The 21,893-nt window shown below is 43.7% G+C and overlaps 1 protein-coding gene across 1 annotated transcript; it reads right to left on the bottom strand.

Moving 5' to 3' along the window:
* Positions 1-11,316: 11,316 nt before the first annotated feature.
* Positions 11,317-12,669, bottom strand: LOC115215450. Its single transcript, XM_029784612.1, has one exon. It carries the CDS (start codon positions 12,667-12,669, stop codon positions 11,317-11,319), a length of 1,353 nt encoding a protein of 450 aa, XP_029640472.1.
* Positions 12,670-21,893: the final 9,224 nt, after the last annotated feature.

Here is a 21,893-nt window from a genome sequence, read left to right as displayed (position 1 = left end):
GAAGATCCGTCGCTGTTTGACCATGTCCACAATGGAGCGTTCGGAAATTCCAACCTATAAGGATCTGCTAGCTCAAAGCGGCTTAGCAGTTCCAGGAAGCATGAGTTACCTTTTCTATCTGCATTCGAGCCAACACAATCTACATCCGCTTTGCAAATTGTGTTAAAGTCTCCTAGCACAATTAATGAATGCGAAGTACCGAGAAAGTTTTCTAGATCACGAAAATAATCACTTTGCCCTTTTATACTGTTGGGTGCGTAAATTGCAACCAGTCTGATAACTTTACCGTTACTGAACGTCAAATCCATGACGACCAGCCTACCTTCTGGGTCTGAAAAAATTAACTTTTTCTCAAAAACCCGGTTTCTTTTTAGTAGGACCAACACCCCACCCCCGCCTGTAGGACTGGCCGGAGAGACAAAACTCTCGTAGCCGTCAAACAGTGGGAGTAGATCTCTTGGCCCCTTTAACCGGGTTTCTGTAGCAACAATAACATCCAAATTGCGCGACCTGATATCATTAAGGAAGCGACCTTGCTTCCCGCTTGATCCCAGGCCGCGCACATTTAAACAACCAACATAAATGTAGTCCATCACTTACCTTATATCAGTAGTTTGGCTTGTTCGACAGTTTCGCCTTCTTCTTCACTTTTATTTTTTTCCTTGGCTCGTGGGGGAGTCCGACGTAGGCCCTCGTATAGATATGGAGACATGTCCAGTCCCAGAGGGCCCACGTCATGGAAGAATTCGGATTTTATCCTCCTGTAGTCCTTCCGGCCTATTTTGTATATGATAAAGTCTTTCATTTTTCTTATTCGTTCCACCTTGGCCATGGCTGCCAACACATTGACAAGTCTGTTGTTGGTAGCCTTAATGGCCATAAATGAAGAAGTAACCTCTTTTCTTTTCTTCAGGTTTTCTTCTTCTTGAGGGGTGGTTTCAGTTTTCCGTTTTTTTTTTGGTAACTTTAGACCACCCCTCCTCTTTTTCGTTTTCTTTTTCCTTTTCTGCACCACTTGCAGCTTTTTCCACCTCTTTGGTTTCCTTTTTCTTCTCCGTTTCTTCTTTTTCCGACGGTGCTTCTGCCTGCGGTTTCGGTTGACACTCCGCTCTCACGTGCCCCTTCTTTCCGCAGCCGAAGCACCTCGGTTTTCTTCCTTCTACAAATACTAGTACTCGCTCCTCCTCATCTAGCCTCAGCACCTCTGGTATTTCTTCCAGAGTCTGGGCCTCCGCTTGTATTGCCATTGTGATAATCTGGCCCTGCCAAAATCCCTCCTCCTCCACTGTAGCTTGGAGGATGTTGATTTTTTCTTTCAGGCCCAGCATCACTGCCGCCACCAGGCATGAGGCGTCCGCCTCTGGGGGAATATTCCTCATCACTATCTTTGAAGTCCTTCTTCCTTTATACAAGGGTAGAAGAACTAGGTTTCCTGCTTTCTGAGGTTCTGTAGATAGCCTCTTAGCTATTTCTTCGGTCCTGAACCTTACTTCTACTGTTCCGAACCGTCTTCCTCTGTTTATATAAGTGATATCTTTTCTGATTGCCTTCAGGCACTCCTCTATTTTACACTCTTCCACTTTTTGTATACTTTTGTAGTCATGCTGTATGTCTTGTAAATAATTCTTTTCTTTTCAATCTCTTCCTTTTTTTCCACATCTTTTTTAACTGCAATTTCATTTCCTTCTTTTTTTAGAAGGTCTTCATATTTATCCAGGTTTTCTATATTTATGTTTTTCTGTTTGCGCCCTACAACTTCCGCAAACTTTTTTGCTGGGGCCTTTTTTCCTGGCGTTACCGCCGATTCTTTTTCCGGTGTCACCGCCGGCGAGCTTCCCTCACCCGAGGCTTGAGAGTCTTCATCACCTGAGATAGGTGAATAGGAAATGGGGAATTCCATTTCGAGTTTTTCTTCCAGTTTGCATTCACTGCCTTCCAAAGACATTCTGGCTTTGCAGCCGTTTGTAGAAAAATATTTTTTTTTTTTTGTTTTTGGATGTGTTTCATACACGAAGACACACAATAATTCCCCCGCGGGGGGGGGGGGAACTACGTACACAACCTTCGCACGAAGGTCACTAACCGTCTTATTGAAAAGACACCAAAATAACAGTGATTTAAATTAACACAGCAACAGTAATCTACTAACTTTTAAATTCAACAACAATATCTTCATCAAATAATCTGTTTTATTATTACCCACAAGGGGCCAACAAAGAGGGGACAATACAACCTGATGTGGGGTCAGATTTTCGGATGGGGTTTACAAAAGGATGAGTTTAAAAATTCCAAAAATTTACAAAAATGCAAAAATTATAAAAATCGGATGAAAAAAAACAGACCGGAAGACATTACAGGTGGAGTGGGGGCGGGTTCAGCTCGGACCCCACGAGCCCCGCCTCACCACTGATACTTTTGGTTTCGTTCTGATTTACATTTATGTGGTGTCATCCATTCTCAACTTCCGTGCTACATCCTTCCATCGTTCTTCATACACTCTTTTAGTCAGGCATTTTCTCTCCAGCCCTATCTTCCTTTTCAGGTGGTAGATGAAGTAATTCATCAACCCAGGGCCGGATATGAACTTGCCTGACCGTATACCTTTCATTCTCGTCTTCCATATCACCTCTTTCGCAATTGCTACCACAACGAGAAAACAATTCTTACCTTCTTTCGCGAGGAAATCTGGTGGGTCAATTTTTTTAATACACTCAGTCGACAGCTGTACTCTTCGTGTGCTTGACAACAGCTGTTCGGCATAAACCCACACCTCAGACACGACCGAACAATGAACAATAGCGTGCGGGACGGTTTCCCTATCCCGCCCGCATCTTGGACACATCGGACTGTCTTGGCCACCGTGCCTTGCGAGTTTATCCCGAACAGGTAGAGCTCCTCTGTAGCATTGCCATGCCAGAGACTTCTGGAAGTTGTCCAGAGTCTTCGGCTCGAACGTACGTCGGAACAGACTGGCCAGCTGATTATCGTCGAGACCCAGGGTTTCCCCCAAGGTGTCTTCACATTTCGCCTCTACCAACCCTCTATAGAAGAATGTGGTGGAACCCCCACCGCAGGCGTTGCCCGAGCGACGGAATAGCAGGAGAGCCTTTCGACACTCCGTATACCATGTGCCCAGTTTCGATCTACGATTCAACCAGGTTTCCCATCCACCGAAACTAGTGAACTTGGGAAACATCCGTTCTGCTAGCGAAGACCACACCCGTTCACCATCCAGGTAGAGCCACAGATGTCTTAACCTCAGCGCATGTTTGCGCATCAACAGCCAAGGCATCCCTAGCCCACCCTTTAACGGTTGTTGACAGCAAGTAGAGCGTTTCACAAGTGGTTTCCCGCCCTTCCACAGGAAGTAGAAGAGCTGTCTTTCCAACTTGATCAACCACGAATCAGGGCATGGAACGACGGAAAGGCGGTAGGTGATAACCGATGCGATAAACACATTGGCCACCTCCGCCCTCCCTTTCAAGGATAGCCACCGCCAAGACCAGGTCTTGGCTACTGCAGCCACCTTGCTCGTTACCTCGCCCCAATTCTTCTCTATTTGGAGGTCTGGACCGAACCAGACCCCTAGCAGTTTAATCGGACCCTCCGTCCAACGTCCCACGACGCTGTCAGGAGGCATCGACTTGCCTCTCCAGGTGCCGAGTTGCAAGCCGACTGACTTTTCGCGATTAACTTTTGCTCCTGTCACCGTCTCGTAATCCTCTATGGCCTTGCCTACTTTACATAGGTGGTCCATTTCGGTCACGATGATGGTGATGTCGTCCGCGTACGCTGACACTGATTTTCCATTACCTGGCTGTCTCGGGATGCCGCTCAGTTTTCGCAGTAATGGCTCAAGAGCCATCACGTACAACAGCGGGGAGAGCGGACACCCTTGACGAACCGAGCGTTTGATTTTGAACGGCTTCGACAAGAAGCCGTTCACCCGAACTACCGAGTCGATGTTGTCGTAAATTTGGATAATCCACCTGAGGAAGCCAAGGCTCAGCCCAAACTGTGCCAGGGCAGACACCAGGTAACGATGGTCGACCCTATCAAAAGCTTTGGATTGGTCTAAATGGACCAGTGCCCCACCCTTGCTTCCCGCTTGATCCCAGGCCGCGCACATTTAAACAACCAACATAAATGTAGTCCATCACTTACCTTATATCAGTAGTTTGGCTTGTTCGACAGTTTCGCCTTCTTCTTCACTTTTATTTTTTTCCTTGGCTCGTGGGGGAGTCCGACGTAGGCCCTCGTATAGATATGGAGACATGTCCAGTCTCAGAGGGCCCACGTCATGGAAGAATTCGGATTTTATCCTCCTGTAGTCCTTCCGGCCTATTTTGTATATGATAAAGTCTTTCATTTTTCTTATTCGTTCCACCTTGGCCATGGCTGCCAACACATTGACAAGTCTGTTGTTGGTAGCCTTAATGGCCATAAATGAAGAAGTAACCTCTTTTCTTTTCTTCAGGTTTTCTTCTTCTTGAGGGGTGGTTTCAGTTTTCCGTTTTTTTTGGTAACTTTAGACCACCCCTCCTCTTTTTCGTTTTCTTTTCCTTTTCTGCACCACTTGCAGCTTTTTCCACCTCTTTGGTTTCCTCTGTTTTCTTTTTCTTCTCCGCTTCTTCTTTTTCCGACGGTGCTTCTACCTGCGGTTTAGGTTGACACTCCGCTCTTACGTGTCCCTTTTTTCCGCAGCCGAAGCACCTCGGTTTTCTTCCTTCTACAAATACTAGTACTCTCTCCTCCTCATCGAGCCTCAGCACCTCTGGTATTTCTTCCAGTGTCTGGGCCTCCGCTTGTATTGCCATTGTGATAATCTGGCCCTGCCAAAATCCCTCCTCCTCCACTGTAGCTTGGAGGATATTGATTTTTTCCTTCAGGCCCAGCATCACTGCCGCCACCAGGCATGAGGCGTCCGCCTCTGGGGGAATATTCCTCATCACTATCTTTGAAGTCCTTCTTCCTTTGTACAAGGGTAGAAGGACTAGGTTTCCTGCTTTCTGAGGTTCTGTAGATAGCCTCTTAGCTATTTCTTCGGTCCTGAACCTCACTTCTACCGTTCCGAACCGTCTTCCTCTGTTTATATATGTGATATCTTTTCTGATTGCCTTCAGGCACTCCTCTATTTTACACTCTTCCACTTTTTGTATACTTTTTGTAGTCATGCTGTATGTCTTGTAAATAATTCTTTTCTTTTCAATCTCTTCCTTTTTTTCCACATCTTTTTTAACTGCAATTTCATTTCCTTCTTTTTTTAGAAGGTCTTCATATTTATCCAGGTTTTCTATATTTATGTTTTTCTGTTTGCGCCCTACAACTTCCGCAAACTTTTTTGCTGGGGCCTTTTTTCCTGGCGTTACCGCCGATTCTTTTTCCGGTGTCACCGCCGGCGAGCTTCCCTCACCCGAGGCTTGAGAGTCTTCATCACCTGAGATAGGTGAATAGGAAATGGGGAATTCCATTTCGAGTTTTTCTTCCAGTTTGCATTCACTGCCTTCCAAAGACATTCTGGCTTTGCAGCCGTTTGTAGAAAAATATTTTTTTTTTTTTTGTTTTTGGATGTGTTTCATACACGAAGACACACAATAATTCCCCCGCGGGGGGGGGGGGGGGGGGAACTACGTACACAACCTTCGCACGAAGGTCACTAACCGTCTTATTGAAAAGACACCAAAATAACAGTGATTTAAATTAACACAGCAACAGTAATCTACTAACTTTTAAATTCAACAACAATATCTTCATCAAATAATCTGTTTTATTATTACCCACAAGGGGCCAACAAAGAGGGGACAATACAACCTGATGTGGGGTCAGATTTTCGGATGGGGTTTACAAAAGGATGAGTTTAAAAATTCCAAAAATTTACAAAAATGCAAAAATTATAAAAATCGGATGAAAAAAAACAGACCGGAAGACATTACAGGTGGAGTGGGGGCGGGTTCAGCTCGGACCCCACGAGCCCCGCCTCACCACTGATACTTTTGGTTTCGTTCTGATTTACATTTATGTGGTGTCATCCATTCTCAACTTCCGTGCTACATCCTTCCATCGTTCTTCATACACTCTTTTAGTCAGGCATTTTCTCTCCAGCCCTATCTTCCTTTTCAGGTGGTAGATGAAGTAATTCATCAACCCAGGGCCGGATATGAACTTGCCTGACCGTATACCTTTCATTCTCGTCTTCCATATCACCTCTTTCGCAATTGCTACCACAACGAGAAAACAATTCTTACCTTCTTTCGCGAGGAAATCTGGTGGGTCAATTTTTTTAATACACTCAGTCGACAGCTGTACTCTTCGTGTGCTTGACAACAGCTGTTCGGCATAAACCCACACCTCAGACACGACCGAACAATGAACAATAGCGTGCGGGACGGTTTCCCTATCCCGCCCGCATCTTGGACACATCGGACTGTCTTGGCCACCGTGCCTTGCGAGTTTATCCCGAACAGGTAGAGCTCCTCTGTAGCATTGCCATGCCAGAGACTTCTGGAAGTTGTCCAGAGTCTTCGGCTCGAACGTACGTCGGAACAGACTGGCCAGCTGATTATCGTCGAGACCCAGGGTTTCCCCCAAGGTGTCTTCACATTTCGCCTCTACCAACCCTCTATAGAAGAATGTGGTGGAACCCCCACCGCAGGCGTTGCCCGAGCGACGGAATAGCAGGAGAGCCTTTCGACACTCCGTGTACCATGTGCCCAGTTTCGATCTACGATTCAACCAGGTTTCCCATCCACCGAAACTAGTGAACTTGGGAAACATCCGTTCTGCTAGCGAAGACCACACCCGTTCACCATCCAGGTAGAGCCACAGATGTCTTAACCTCAGCGCATGTTTGCGCATCAACAGCCAAGGCATCCCTAGCCCACCCTTTAACGGTTGTTGACAGCAAGTAGAGCGTTTCACAAGTGGTTTCCCGCCCTTCCACAGGAAGTAGAAGAGCTGTCTTTCCAACTTGATCAACCACGAATCAGGGCATGGAACGACGGAAAGGCGGTAGGTGATAACCGATGCGATAAACACATTGGCCACCTCCGCCCTCCCTTTCAAGGATAGCCACCGCCAAGACCAGGTCTTGGCTACTGCAGCCACCTTGCTCGTTACCTCGCCCCAATTCTTCTCTATTTGGAGGTCTGGACCGAACCAGACCCCTAGCAGTTTAATCGGACCCTCCGTCCAACGTCCCACGACGCTGTCAGGAGGCATCGACTTGCCTCTCCAGGTGCCGAGTTGCAAGCCGACTGACTTTTCGCGATTAACTTTTGCTCCTGTCACCGTCTCGTAATCCTCTATGGCTTTGCCTACTTTACATAGGTGGTCCATTTCGGTCACGATGATGGTGATGTCGTCCGCGTACGCTGACACTGATTTTCCATTACCTGGCTGTCTCGGGATGCCGCTCAGTTTTCGCAGTAATGGCTCAAGAGCCATCACGTACAAAAGCGGGGAGAGCGGACACCCTTGACGAACCGAGCGTTTGATTTTGAACGGCTTCGACAAGAAGCCGTTCACCCGAACTACCGAGTCGATGTTGTCGTAAATTTGGATAATCCACCTGAGGAAGCCAAGGCTCAGCCCAAACTGTGCCAGGGCAGACACCAGGTAACGATGGTCGACCCTATCAAAAGCTTTGGATTGGTCTAAATGGACCAGTGCCCCACCCTTGCTTCCCGCTTGATCCCAGGCCGCGCACATTTAAACAACCAACATAAATGTAGTCCATCACTTACCTTATATCAGTAGTTTGGCTTGTTCGACAGTTTCGCCTTCTTCTTCACTTTTATTTTTTTCCTTGGCTCGTGGGGGAGTCCGACGTAGGCCCTCGTATAGATATGGAGACATGTCCAGTCTCAGAGGGCCCACGTCATGGAAGAATTCGGATTTTATCCTCCTGTAGTCCTTCCGGCCTATTTTGTATATGATAAAGTCTTTCATTTTTCTTATTCGTTCCACCTTGGCCATGGCTGCCAACACATTGACAAGTCTGTTGTTGGTAGCCTTAATGGCCATAAATGAAGAAGTAACCTCTTTTCTTTTCTTCAGGTTTTCTTCTTCTTGAGGGGTGGTTTCAGTTTTCCGTTTTTTTTGGTAACTTTAGACCACCCCTCCTCTTTTTCGTTTTCTTTTTCCTTTTCTGCACCACTTGCAGCTTTTTCCACCTCTTTGGTTTCCTCTGTTTTCTTTTTCTTCTCCGCTTCTTCTTTTTCCGACGGTGCTTCTACCTGCGGTTTAGGTTGACACTCCGCTCTTACGTGTCCCTTTTTTCCGCAGCCGAAGCACCTCGGTTTTCTTCCTTCTACAAATACTAGTACTCTCTCCTCCTCATCGAGCCTCAGCACCTCTGGTATTTCTTCCAGTGTCTGGGCCTCCGCTTGTATTGCCATTGTGATAATCTGGCCCTGCCAAAATCCCTCCTCCTCCACTGTAGCTTGGAGGATATTGATTTTTTCCTTCAGGCCCAGCATCACTGCCGCCACCAGGCATGAGGCGTCCGCCTCTGGGGGAATATTCCTCATCACTATCTTTGAAGTCCTTCTTCCTTTATACAAGGGTAGAAGGACTAGGTTTCCTGCTTTCTGAGGTTCTGTAGATAGCCTCTTAGCTATTTCTTCGGTCCTGAACCTTACTTCTACTGTTCCGAACCGTCTTCCTCTGTTTATATAAGTGATATCTTTTCTGATTGCCTTCAGGCACTCCTCTATTTTACACTCTTCCACTTTTTGTATGCTTTTTGTAGTCATGCTGTATGTCTTGTAGATAATTCTTTTCTTTTCAATCTCTTCCTTTTTTTCCATATCTTTTTTAACTGCAATTTCATTTCCTTCTTTCTTTAGAAGGTCTTCATATTTATCCAGGTTTTCTATATTTATGTTTTTCTGTTTGCGTCCAACAACTTCCGCAAACTTCTTTGCTGGGGCCTTTTGTCCTGGCGTTACCGCCGATTCTTTTTCCGGTGTCACCGCCGGCGTGCTTCTCTCACCCGAGGTTTGAGAGTCTTCATCACCTGAGATAGGTGAATAGGTAATGGGGAAATCCATTTCGAGTTTTTCTTCCAGTTTGCATTCACTGCCTTCCAAAGACATTCTGGCTTTGCAGCCGTTTGTAGAAAAATATTTTTTTTTTTTTGTTTTTGGATGTGTTTCATACACGAAGACACACAATAATTCCCCCGCGGGGGGGGGGGGGAACTACGTACACAACCTTCGCACGAAGGTCACTAACCGTCTTATTGAAAAGACACCAAAATAACAGTGATTTAAATTAACACAGCAACAGTAATCTACTAACTTTTAAATTCAACAACAATATCTTCATCAAATAATCTGTTTTATTATTACCCACAAGGGGCCAACAAAGAGGGGACAATACAACCTGATGTGGGGTCAGATTTTCGGATGGGGTTTACAAAAGGATGAGTTTAAAAATTCCAAAAATTTACAAAAATGCAAAAATTATAAAAATCGGATGAAAAAAAACAGACCGGAAGACATTACAGGTGGAGTGGGGGCGGGTTCAGCTCGGACCCCACGAGCCCCGCCTCACCACTGATACTTTTGGTTTCGTTCTGATTTACATTTATGTGGTGTCATCCATTCTCAACTTCCGTGCTACATCCTTCCATCGTTCTTCATACACTCTTTTAGTCAGGCATTTTCTCTCCAGCCCTATCTTCCTTTTCAGGTGGTAGATGAAGTAATTCATCAACCCAGGGCCGGATATGAACTTGCCTGACCGTATACCTTTCATTCTCGTCTTCCATATCACCTCTTTCGCAATTGCTACCACAACGAGAAAACAATTCTTACCTTCTTTCGCGAGGAAATCTGGTGGGTCAATTTTTTTAATACACTCAGTCGACAGCTGTACTCTTCGTGTGCTTGACAACAGCTGTTCGGCATAAACCCACACCTCAGACACGACCGAACAATGAACAATAGCGTGCGGGACGGTTTCCCTATCCCGCCCGCATCTTGGACACATCGGACTGTCTTGGCCACCGTGCCTTGCGAGTTTATCCCGAACAGGTAGAGCTCCTCTGTAGCATTGCCATGCCAGAGACTTCTGGAAGTTGTCCAGAGTCTTCGGCTCGAACGTACGTCGGAACAGACTGGCCAGCTGATTATCGTCGAGACCCAGGGTTTCCCCCAAGGTGTCTTCACATTTCGCCTCTACCAACCCTCTATAGAAGAATGTGGTGGAACCCCCACCGCAGGCGTTGCCCGAGCGACGGAATAGCAGGAGAGCCTTTCGACACTCCGTGTACCATGTGCCCAGTTTCGATCTACGATTCAACCAGGTTTCCCATCCACCGAAACTAGTGAACTTGGGAAACATCCGTTCTGCTAGCGAAGACCACACCCGTTCACCATCCAGGTAGAGCCACAGATGTCTTAACCTCAGCGCATGTTTGCGCATCAACAGCCAAGGCATCCCTAGCCCACCCTTTAACGGTTGTTGACAGCAAGTAGAGCGTTTCACAAGTGGTTTCCCGCCCTTCCACAGGAAGTAGAAGAGCTGTCTTTCCAACTTGATCAACCACGAATCAGGGCATGGAACGACGGAAAGGCGGTAGGTGATAACCGATGCGATAAACACATTGGCCACCTCCGCCCTCCCTTTCAAGGATAGCCACCGCCAAGACCAGGTCTTGGCTACTGCAGCCACCTTGCTCGTTACCTCGCCCCAATTCTTCTCTATTTGGAGGTCTGGACCGAACCAGACCCCTAGCAGTTTAATCGGACCCTCCGTCCAACGTCCCACGACGCTGTCAGGAGGCATCGACTTGCCTCTCCAGGTGCCGAGTTGCAAGCCGACTGACTTTTCGCGATTAACTTTTGCTCCTGTCACCGTCTCGTAATCCTCTATGGCTTTGCCTACTTTACATAGGTGGTCCATTTCGGTCACGATGATGGTGATGTCGTCCGCGTACGCTGACACTGATTTTCCATTACCTGGCTGTCTCGGGATGCCGCTCAGTTTTCGCAGTAATGGCTCAAGAGCCATCACGTACAAAAGCGGGGAGAGCGGACACCCTTGACGAACCGAGCGTTTGATTTTGAACGGCTTCGACAAGAAGCCGTTCACCCGAACTACCGAGTCGATGTTGTCGTAAATTTGGATAATCCACCTGAGGAAGCCAAGGCTCAGCCCAAACTGTGCCAGGGCAGACACCAGGTAACGATGGTCGACCCTATCAAAAGCTTTGGATTGGTCTAAATGGACCAGTGCCCCACCCTTGCTTCCCGCTTGATCCCAGGCCGCGCACATTTAAACAACCAACATAAATGTAGTCCATCACTTACCTTATATCAGTAGTTTGGCTTGTTCGACAGTTTCGCCTTCTTCTTCACTTTTATTTTTTTCCTTGGCTCGTGGGGGAGTCCGACGTAGGCCCTCGTATAGATATGGAGACATGTCCAGTCTCAGAGGGCCCACGTCATGGAAGAATTCGGATTTTATCCTCCTGTAGTCCTTCCGGCCTATTTTGTATATGATAAAGTCTTTCATTTTTCTTATTCGTTCCACCTTGGCCATGGCTGCCAACACATTGACAAGTCTGTTGTTGGTAGCCTTAATGGCCATAAATGAAGAAGTAACCTCTTTTCTTTTCTTCAGGTTTTCTTCTTCTTGAGGGGTGGTTTCAGTTTTCCGTTTTTTTTTGGTAACTTTAGACCACCCCTCCTCTTTTTCGTTTTCTTTTTCCTTTTCTGCACCACTTGCAGCTTTTTCCACCTCTTTGGTTTCCTCTGTTTTCTTTTTCTTCTCCGCTTCTTCTTTTTCCGACGGTGCTTCTACCTGCGGTTTAGGTTGACACTCCGCTCTTACGTGTCCCTTTTTTCCGCAGCCGAAGCACCTCGGTTTTCTTCCTTCTACAAATACTAGTACTCTCTCCTCCTCATCGAGCCTCAGCACCTCTGGTATTTCTTCCAGTGTCTGGGCCTCCGCTTGTATTGCCATTGTGATAATCTGGCCCTGCCAAAATCCCTCCTCCTCCACTGTAGCTTGGAGGATATTGATTTTTTCCTTCAGGCCCAGCATCACTGCCGCCACCAGGCATGAGGCGTCCGCCTCTGGGGGAATATTCCTCATCACTATCTTTGAAGTCCTTCTTCCTTTGTACAAGGGTAGAAGGACTAGGTTTCCTGCTTTCTGAGGTTCTGTAGATAGCCTCTTAGCTATTTCTTCGGTCCTGAACCTCACTTCTACCGTTCCGAACCGTCTTCCTCTGTTTATATATGTGATATCTTTTCTGATTGCCTTCAGGCACTCCTCTATTTTACACTCTTCCACTTTTTGTATACTTTTTGTAGTCATGCTGTATGTCTTGTAAATAATTCTTTTCTTTTCAATCTCTTCCTTTTTTTCCACATCTTTTTTAACTGCAATTTCATTTCCTTCTTTTTTTAGAAGGTCTTCATATTTATCCAGGTTTTCTATATTTATGTTTTTCTGTTTGCGCCCTACAACTTCCGCAAACTTTTTTGCTGGGGCCTTTTTTCCTGGCGTTACCGCCGATTCTTTTTCCGGTGTCACCGCCGGCGAGCTTCCCTCACCCGAGGCTTGAGAGTCTTCATCACCTGAGATAGGTGAATAGGAAATGGGGAATTCCATTTCGAGTTTTTCTTCCAGTTTGCATTCACTGCCTTCCAAAGACATTCTGGCTTTGCAGCCGTTTGTAGAAAAATATTTTTTTTTTTTTTTTTGTTTTTGGATGTGTTTCATACACGAAGACACACAATAATTCCCCCGCGGGGGGGGGAACTACGTACACAACCTTCGCACGAAGGTCACTAACCGTCTTATTGAAAAGACACCAAAATAACAGTGATTTAAATTAACACAGCAACAGTAATCTACTAACTTTTAAATTCAACAACAATATCTTCATCAAATAATCTGTTTTATTATTACCCACAAGGGGCCAACAAAGAGGGGACAATACAACCTGATGTGGGGTCAGATTCACGGATGGGGTTACAAAAGGATGAGTTTAAAAATTCCAAAAATTCACAAAAAATGCAAAAATTATAAAAATCGAATGAAAAAAACAGACCGGAAGACATTACAGGTGGAGTGGGGGCGGGTTCAGCTCGGACCCCACGAGCCCCGCCTCACCACTGATACTTTTGGTTTCGTTCTGATTTACATTTATGTGGTGTCATCCATTCTCAACTTCCGTGCTACATCCTTCCATCGTTCTTCATACACTCTTTTAGTCAGGCATTTTCTCTCCAGCCCTATCTTCCTTTTCAGGTGGTAGATGAAGTAATTCATCAACCCAGGGCCGGATATGAACTTGCCTGACCGTATACCTTTCATTCTCGTCTTCCATATCACCTCTTTCGCAATTGCTACCACAACGAGAAAACAATTCTTACCTTCTTTCGCGAGGAAATCTGGTGGGTCAATTTTTTTAATACACTCAGTCGACAGCTGTACTCTTCGTGTGCTTGACAACAGCTGTTCGGCATAAACCCACACCTCAGACACGACCGAACAATGAACAATAGCGTGCGGGACGGTTTCCCTATCCCGCCCGCATCTTGGACACATCGGACTGTCTTGGCCACCGTGCCTTGCGAGTTTATCCCGAACAGGTAGAGCTCCTCTGTAGCATTGCCATGCCAGAGACTTCTGGAAGTTGTCCAGAGTCTTCGGCTCGAACGTACGTCGGAACAGACTGGCCAGCTGATTATCGTCGAGACCCAGGGTTTCCCCCAAGGTGTCTTCACATTTCGCCTCTACCAACCCTCTATAGAAGAATGTGGTGGAACCCCCACCGCATGCGTTGCCCGAGCGACGGAATAGCAGGAGAGCCTTTCGACACTCCGTATACCATGTGCCCAGTTTCGATCTACGATTCAACCAGGTTTCCCATCCACCGAAACTGGTGAACTTGGGAAACATCCGTTCTGCTAGCGAAGACCACACCCGTTCACCATCCAGGTAGAGCCACAGATGTCTTAACCTCAGCGCATGTTTGCGCATCAACAGCCAAGGCATCCCTAGCCCACCCTTTAACGGTTGTTGACAGCAAGTAGAGCGTTTCACAAGTGGTTTCCCGCCCTTCCACAGGAAGTAGAAGAGCTGTCTTTCCAACTTGATCAACCACGAATCAGGGCATGGAACGACGGAAAGGCGGTAGGTGATAACCGATGCGATAAACACATTGGCCACCTCCGCCCTCCCTTTCAAGGATAGCCACCGCCAAGACCAGGTCTTGGCTACTGCAGCCACCTTGCTCGTTACCTCGCCCCAATTCTTCTCTATTTGGAGGTCTGGACCGAACCAGACCCCTAGCAGTTTAATCGGACCCTCCGTCCAACGTCCCACGACGCTGTCAGGAGGCATCGACTTGCCTCTCCAGGTGCCGAGTTGCAAGCCGACTGACTTTTCGCGATTAACTTTTGCTCCTGTCACCGTCTCGTAATCCTCTATGGCCTTGCCTACTTTACATAGGTGGTCCATTTCGGTCACGATGATGGTGATGTCGTCCGCGTACGCTGACACTGATTTTCCATTACCTGGCTGTCTCGGGATGCCGCTCAGTTTTCGCAGTAATGGCTCAAGAGCCATCACGTACAAAAGCGGGGAGAGCGGACACCCTTGACGAACCGAGCGTTTGATTTTGAACGGCTTCGACAAGAAGCCGTTCACCCGAACTACCGAGTCGATGTTGTCGTAAATTTGGATAATCCACCTGAGGAAGCCAAGGCTCAGCCCAAACTGTGCCAGGGCAGACACCAGGTAACGATGGTCGACCCTATCAAAAGCTTTGGATTGGTCTAAATGGACCAGTGCCCCACCCTTGCCAGAATCACTATTAAACCCCTCTATAGTGTACCGCATTAGATGGAGATTATCCTGAATGGTTCTGCCCGGAACGGCACATGTCTGTGCCTCCCCGATCAGACCATCCGCGACACGCGCCAATCTTTTCGATAACACTTTGGCCAAAATCTTCAACTCTGTGTTTAGCAGAGTGATGGGCCTGAAATTATCAATGCACTCCCCCTTGCTCGGGTCCTTTCTGACGAGAGTCACCACTCCCCGGCGCACAGATCTGGGTATAAGCCCGTTCTGCTGCCAGTTCGCATAGACCTCCGTCAGTAGGAGTCCGAACAAGTCTGGCATACTCTTATATAACTCGTAGGGTAGACCATCCAAACCCGGCGCCTTGCCCGCGCCGCAGTCCGCCATTGCCTCCACCACCTCCTCAGGCGTGATTGGCCCTTCACAGCCCTCCGCATCTCGCCCCGATAAGCGCGGCAGCCCGTCGAGTAGGTCCGTAAAGGCCCTCCTCCTATCCAGCCCGCCGCACTCACCGAAAAGCTGAGCGAAGTGCTCCTGAAAGGCCTCACACATCTCCTCGGGTTCGTCTATCAACTCACCTTGTTGGTTCTTCAAAGATCGAATCGTGGCGTCGTTGCCATTCCGGGCTTCCACCACTCGGGCCCATCTCACGGCGTTGATTCCTTCACATCCCATATGACGGATTCTAGCCCTGACAATGCAGCCCATGTGTTTGGCCTCGAGGTGCTGGTTTAACACCAGTCTCTTGGACGCCACCTGAGCCGCAGAGCCAGTTTTCATGGCTTCCTCTACTTCCTTAACTAGAGTAGTTTCCCTGCTAGCCTCTCTAGACACTACTCCTATGCTATATCTAATAGACTCAAACTTGATGGCTCGTTTGAGGGCGTACCACCATTTGTTATTAATGATGGCACCAGACAGCGCCCTCTGAATTATGGTCCTAATCCGGTCTCTGTACTCCTTAATCGCCAAAAGGGACGTATTAAGTTTCCAGTAACCGGATCCTCTATTTCTAACCTTATCTATGTCAAGCTTACAAGTGACCATTTTATGATCACTGTAGCTTATCGGGTGAAACTGTGGACACTTAGCTATTTTACTGTCTACCTTTCTAATTAGAATTCTATCTATGTATGACCTGGAAGATCCGTCGCTGTTTGACCATGTCCACAATGGAGCGTTCGGATATTCCAACCTATAAGGATCTGCTAGCTCAAAGCGGCTTAGCAGTTCCAGGAAGCATGAGTTACCTTTTCTATCTGCATTCGAGCCAACACAATCTACATCCGCTTTGCAAATTGTGTTAAAGTCTCCTAGCACAATTAATGAATGCGAAGTACCGAGAAAGTTTTCTAGATCACGAAAATAATCACTTTGCCCTTTTATACTGTTGGGTGCGTAAATTGCAACCAGTCTGATAACTTTACCGTTACTGAACGTCAAATCCATGACGACCAGCCTACCTTCTGGGTCTGAAAAAATTAACTTTTTCTCAAAAACCCGGTTTCTTTTTAGTAGGACCAACACCCCACCCCCGCCTGTAGGACTGGCCGGAGAGACAAAACTCTCGTAGCCGTCAAACAGTGGGAGTAGATCTCTTGGCCCCTTTAACCGGGTTTCTGTAGCAACAATAACATCCAAATTGCGCGACCTGATATCATTAAGGAAGCGACCTTGCTTCCCGCTTGATCCCAGGCCGCGCACATTTAAACAACCAACATAAATGTAGTCCATCACTTACCTTATATCAGTAGTTTGGCTTGTTCGACAGTTTCGCCTTCTTCTTCACTTTTATTTTTTTCCTTGGCTCGTGGGGGAGTCCGACGTAGGCCCTCGTATAGATATGGAGACATGTCCAGTCTCAGAGGGCCCACGTCATGGAAGAATTCGGATTTTATCCTCCTGTAGTCCTTCCGGCCTATTTTGTATATGATAAAGTCTTTCATTTTTCTTATTCGTTCCACCTTGGCCATGGCTGCCAACACATTGACAAGTCTGTTGTTGGTAGCCTTAATGGCCATAAATGAAGAAGTAACCTCTTTTCTTTTCTTCAGGTTTTCTTCTTCTTGAGGGGTGGTTTCAGTTTTCCGTTTTTTTTTGGTAACTTTAGACCACCCCTCCTCTTTTTCGTTTTCTTTTTCCTTTTCTGCACCACTTGCAGCTTTTTCCACCTCTTTGGTTTCCTCTGTTTTCTTTTTCTTCTCCGCTTCTTCTTTTTCCGACGGTGCTTCTACCTGCGGTTTAGGTTGACACTCCGCTCTTACGTGTCCCTTTTTTCCGCAGCCGAAGCACCTCGGTTTTCTTCCTTCTACAAATACTAGTACTCTCTCCTCCTCATCGAGCCTCAGCACCTCTGGTATTTCTTCCAGTGTCTGGGCCTCCGCTTGTATTGCCATTGTGATAATCTGGCCCTGCCAAAATCCCTCCTCCTCCACTGTAGCTTGGAGGATATTGATTTTTTCCTTCAGGCCCAGCATCACTGCCGCCACCAGGCATGAGGCGTCCGCCTCTGGGGGAATATTCCTCATCACTATCTTTGAAGTCCTTCTTCCTTTGTACAAGGGTAGAAGGACTAGGTTTCCTGCTTTCTGAGGTTCTGTAGATAGCCTCTTAGCTATTTCTTCGGTCCTGAACCTCACTTCTACCGTTCCGAACCGTCTTCCTCTGTTTATATATGTGATATCTTTTCTGATTGCCTTCAGGCACTCCTCTATTTTACACTCTTCCACTTTTTGTATACTTTTTGTAGTCATGCTGTATGTCTTGTAAATAATTCTTTTCTTTTCAATCTCTTCCTTTTTTTCCACATCTTTTTTAACTGCAATTTCATTTCCTTCTTTTTTAGAAGGTCTTCATATTTATCCAGGTTTTCTATATTTATGTTTTTCTGTTTGCGCCCTACAACTTCCGCAAACTTTTTTGCTGGGGCCTTTTTTCCTGGCGTTACCGCCGATTCTTTTTCCGGTGTCACCGCCGGCGAGCTTCCCTCACCCGAGGCTTGAGAGTCTTCATCACCTGAGATAGGTGAATAGGAAATGGGGAATTCCATTTCGAGTTTTTCTTCCAGTTTGCATTCACTGCCTTCCAAAGACATTCTGGCTTTGCAGCCGTTTGTAGAAAAATATTTTTTTTTTTTTTTTGTTTTTGGATGTGTTTCATACACGAAGACACACAATAATTCCCCCGCGGGGGGGGGGAAACTACGTACACAACCTTCGCACGAAGGTCACTAACCGTCTTATTGAAAAGACACCAAAATAACAGTGATTTAAATTAACACAGCAACAGTAATCTACTAACTTTTAAATTCAACAACAATATCTTCATCAAATAATCGTACATTTGAAACACAAAGCAGAAGTATTGTGTATAAATATTCCAGACAGGAAATATTCCAATAAATTGGTTTCTGTTTTTATGTAGATTTTGGTACTAAATTTTGCATCCTTTATTATTCAAATATTCGATGGTTATATGCTAAAGTCTATAACAGCAAGAAATTATATGATAACCTGTAATTTTTTCTTTTTGCGTTATATAGAAATACGCTAGAAATGTCACCAGTGTTAGTGATCTACTAGTTTAATAAGAATATTTAAGCAGATAGAAGAGTGGAATTTGTCGAAGAAATTGCTTTGTATGTATTATAGTTAAGCCTCAAAATAGTACTTTCCATAATGAAGGCGTCCACTAAGTATGTAAATGGGAAGATTGCAAATATTGATACTTTTCAGTAAACTTGATAGAAAGCTTGGTAAGTAGCTTGCTTACCAACCACATGGTTCCGGGTTCATTCCCACTGCGTGGCAACTTGGGCAAGTGTCTTCTACTATAGCCTCGGGCCGACCAAAGCCTTGTGAGTGGATTTGGTAGACGGAAACTGAAAGAAGCTCGTCGTTAAAAAATAAATTAATTAATTAATAAACAAAATAATATATAAATATAAAAATATACATATATATATATATATATATATATATATATTTTGTATATATATATTTAAAATTTATAAGTTTAAATTATTTTAATAATTTTTTAATTTTTAACTTTTATACTTTTAAATTAATTTTATGTATTGGCTTATGTTTTTCACTGTTTGATTTGCCTAATAGTGGTTTTATCTCTAATTTAATATAATATAATATAATATATTTATACTATAAAATTGGATTTAATCCTAAATGTAATTTTTCCCTGTAAGTTTGGATTTATTCCCTAATATTATTATTATTAATTACATATATATATATATATATTCATGTATATGTTTGTGTGTCTGTGTTTGTCTTTCTTTCGTTTGTCCACTCACTAGTATGTATGTATGTATATATATATATATATATATATATATATACATATATAATAATGTATTATGTATGCGTGCGTGCCTATGTGCCACTGTTGTGATCTAGTAAGTGAGCTGTGGTAATCTGTAATCGATGTCGCAGTTCGAATATAATATTAAAAATATGTAAATCCTTGGCTTCTGTAATTAAGTTTATATACAATTCTCTAAAAACTCTTAACTACAATACAAATTTACAAAATCTCAAACGATTTTATAAATTCTACAAGATCCAAGATATTTCTTTATAAAAAAATATGTAACATTGTATTGTCGAATGCAATTTAGTGAATTCATAAATTTCTTTTATATTAAATGTTTCCATCTTAATATTTAAAAAAGTCACTTTGGGACGTGTTGAGAAACATTAATTTTTGAAATGTTTGACAAACTGAACTTTGAACTCGTTCAAGCATCCAATTTGTTGCGCATATTGCGATATATTCGTTTGGTCTGCCTTTTTTTATAGTGATGTACATATAATGATGTTTTGTTCTTCCAAACAACACGACCAGCACAAGCAGGAGAAGCAATACTTTTATAAGATTTTCATATTAAAATCAGACGCTTCACTGGCTGGAAATGTTTCTTACACTTTTATAATTTATTGCACGACGTATGCAAAGAAATATATTGTTGTTTTGAAAAGAAATAAATACAATATCTATTAAATACAGCCTGCGCAACTTTTAAATATCTATATTTTGTTGTTAAGGCTGGTAACAAAAAAAAAAATGATAATAATCAATATATTTTTCCATATTTATTTTTATGCAAAGAACATAGAATACATAGCTGGTATTTTGGAGACACACATCACGGATATCATTAGTTTCTTAACACAGATAATATATATATATATATATATATATATATATATATATATATATATATACACACATATATATATATATATATATATATATACAGAGAGAGAGAGAATGTGTGTTTGTGTGAGAGAGAGACGGAGAATCTTTTGTAAGTGCAGTATGCGTTTTTCAGAGCAAATAATTCAAATTGATATACTTAGAAATAAAGAAACTTTAATATCATATAATTGTAAGGCTTCGAGCTGGATGTATTGCTTAGCAGCATTTCTTCTAACTTTTACCTTCTGAGTTCAAATACCACTTTGGATCTACTTTCCCTTTCATCCTTCCGGAGTCGATAAAATAAGTAATAGTTGAGTACTAAGCATCCGTATGATCAATTTATGCATTCTCCTGGATTTGCTGACCTTGTGCCAAAATTTGAAACTAATATTCATTTATAGTAGTAAAATCAAAAACAAGAGCACTCAACGAGCGCAAACCTCTGCCAAAGCAACACTAACGTCTTCTCAACGAGTAGCTGGAGATGATTTTTAAAATGAGAATATCTGAAATATACTCGACTGCTCTCACAAACGAGAATACTACAAATGAACCCGACCGCTCTCAAAAATTAAGTAAAAAATCTGGAAAAATTATCCAGAATCCTTATCCGGTAACAGATCTATCCCAAACTCTAATCAGTTCGAGCTAGTCATAAGGCCAAACATCCCTGAAAGTTTCATCCGAAACCATCCAGCAGTTCTTGAGATAACTTGTTCACAATAAATAAAGAAACAAACAAACGCGACTGAAACAATACTTCCGCCTTCGCCAAGGCGTTGGTAATAAACGTTGAAATGTTACCAAAACAAACGTGTACAATTGTATTCAGTATTTCTTATGTCAAGTGAAAGCTAGAATATATATATGTATATATATATATATATATATATATATATATATATATATATATATATATATATATATGTATATCTATATATATATATATAAATATATATATATATATATTAGAAATATTAAATTTCTAAATGTCTCAAAGAGACATGAGCGGTGTTGGAGCGAAACCACTATATATATATATATAGATGAATATTATTCTAGTTGATGTTAACAATCAAGCCGAGTGTCCAGCTTCGAAACGGGACAAAACCATTCCCAAGTTGCCATTTCCATAGCAACTTGTAGAACTATTGATTTTTTCTTTCGGTTTATTTTCGTTCTTAATGTTTTTATTTCTTTCATACATTTCTGGTTCCCTTTTGCTAGAAAATATTAATCAGCATTTACTAACACAACTTAGAACAGAAGTTACGACAATCAACACAGAGGTAGACACGCGCTTACATACGCACGTATACACACTCATGCACACACTTCAAATTAGCTTTGGCTTATCAATCAAAAGAGACGACGAATCATAGCAACTAAGTGAAATGTTCTGAAGATTTACTGATGACTCACACATGTTGAATAGGGCTTTTCATTCATTCTTAGACGTCCATGACTCATTAAAGTACATGCAACACTGTTCACCTACTGCATCGTCCTAGAAAACGTTGATTTATGCATTTGTAAGCGACCACTCGTCAACGTCCATGTACATGCATTTACGTGTTTATAGATCTGTGTGTATTTTATATCTATGTTCTTGCATATATACGTTAAGATATCAATTTAAAAGTGCACGCCTAAATGTGTATATATTCCTCTCGGTCGTCCAGAATTGGAACTTGTTTATTCTATACTGGCACTTCGTCGATTACGACGAGTTTTCCAGTTGAGGATCTTTTCCTTTTGATAACCAGATTTCAACACAATTTCTAGTTAACTAAACACTTTAAAACTTCGTATACTGGTAGAATGTGTCAAAAGAAAACATTATTTTCACT

The sequence above is a fragment of the Octopus sinensis genome, linkage group LG9, assembly GCF_006345805.1.
Source record: "Octopus sinensis linkage group LG9, ASM634580v1, whole genome shotgun sequence".
NCBI classification, from domain to species: Eukaryota; Metazoa; Mollusca; class Cephalopoda; order Octopoda; family Octopodidae; genus Octopus; species Octopus sinensis.
Note: the sequence above shows the minus strand (reverse complement) of the source record. Positions and strands in the feature narration are given on the sequence as shown.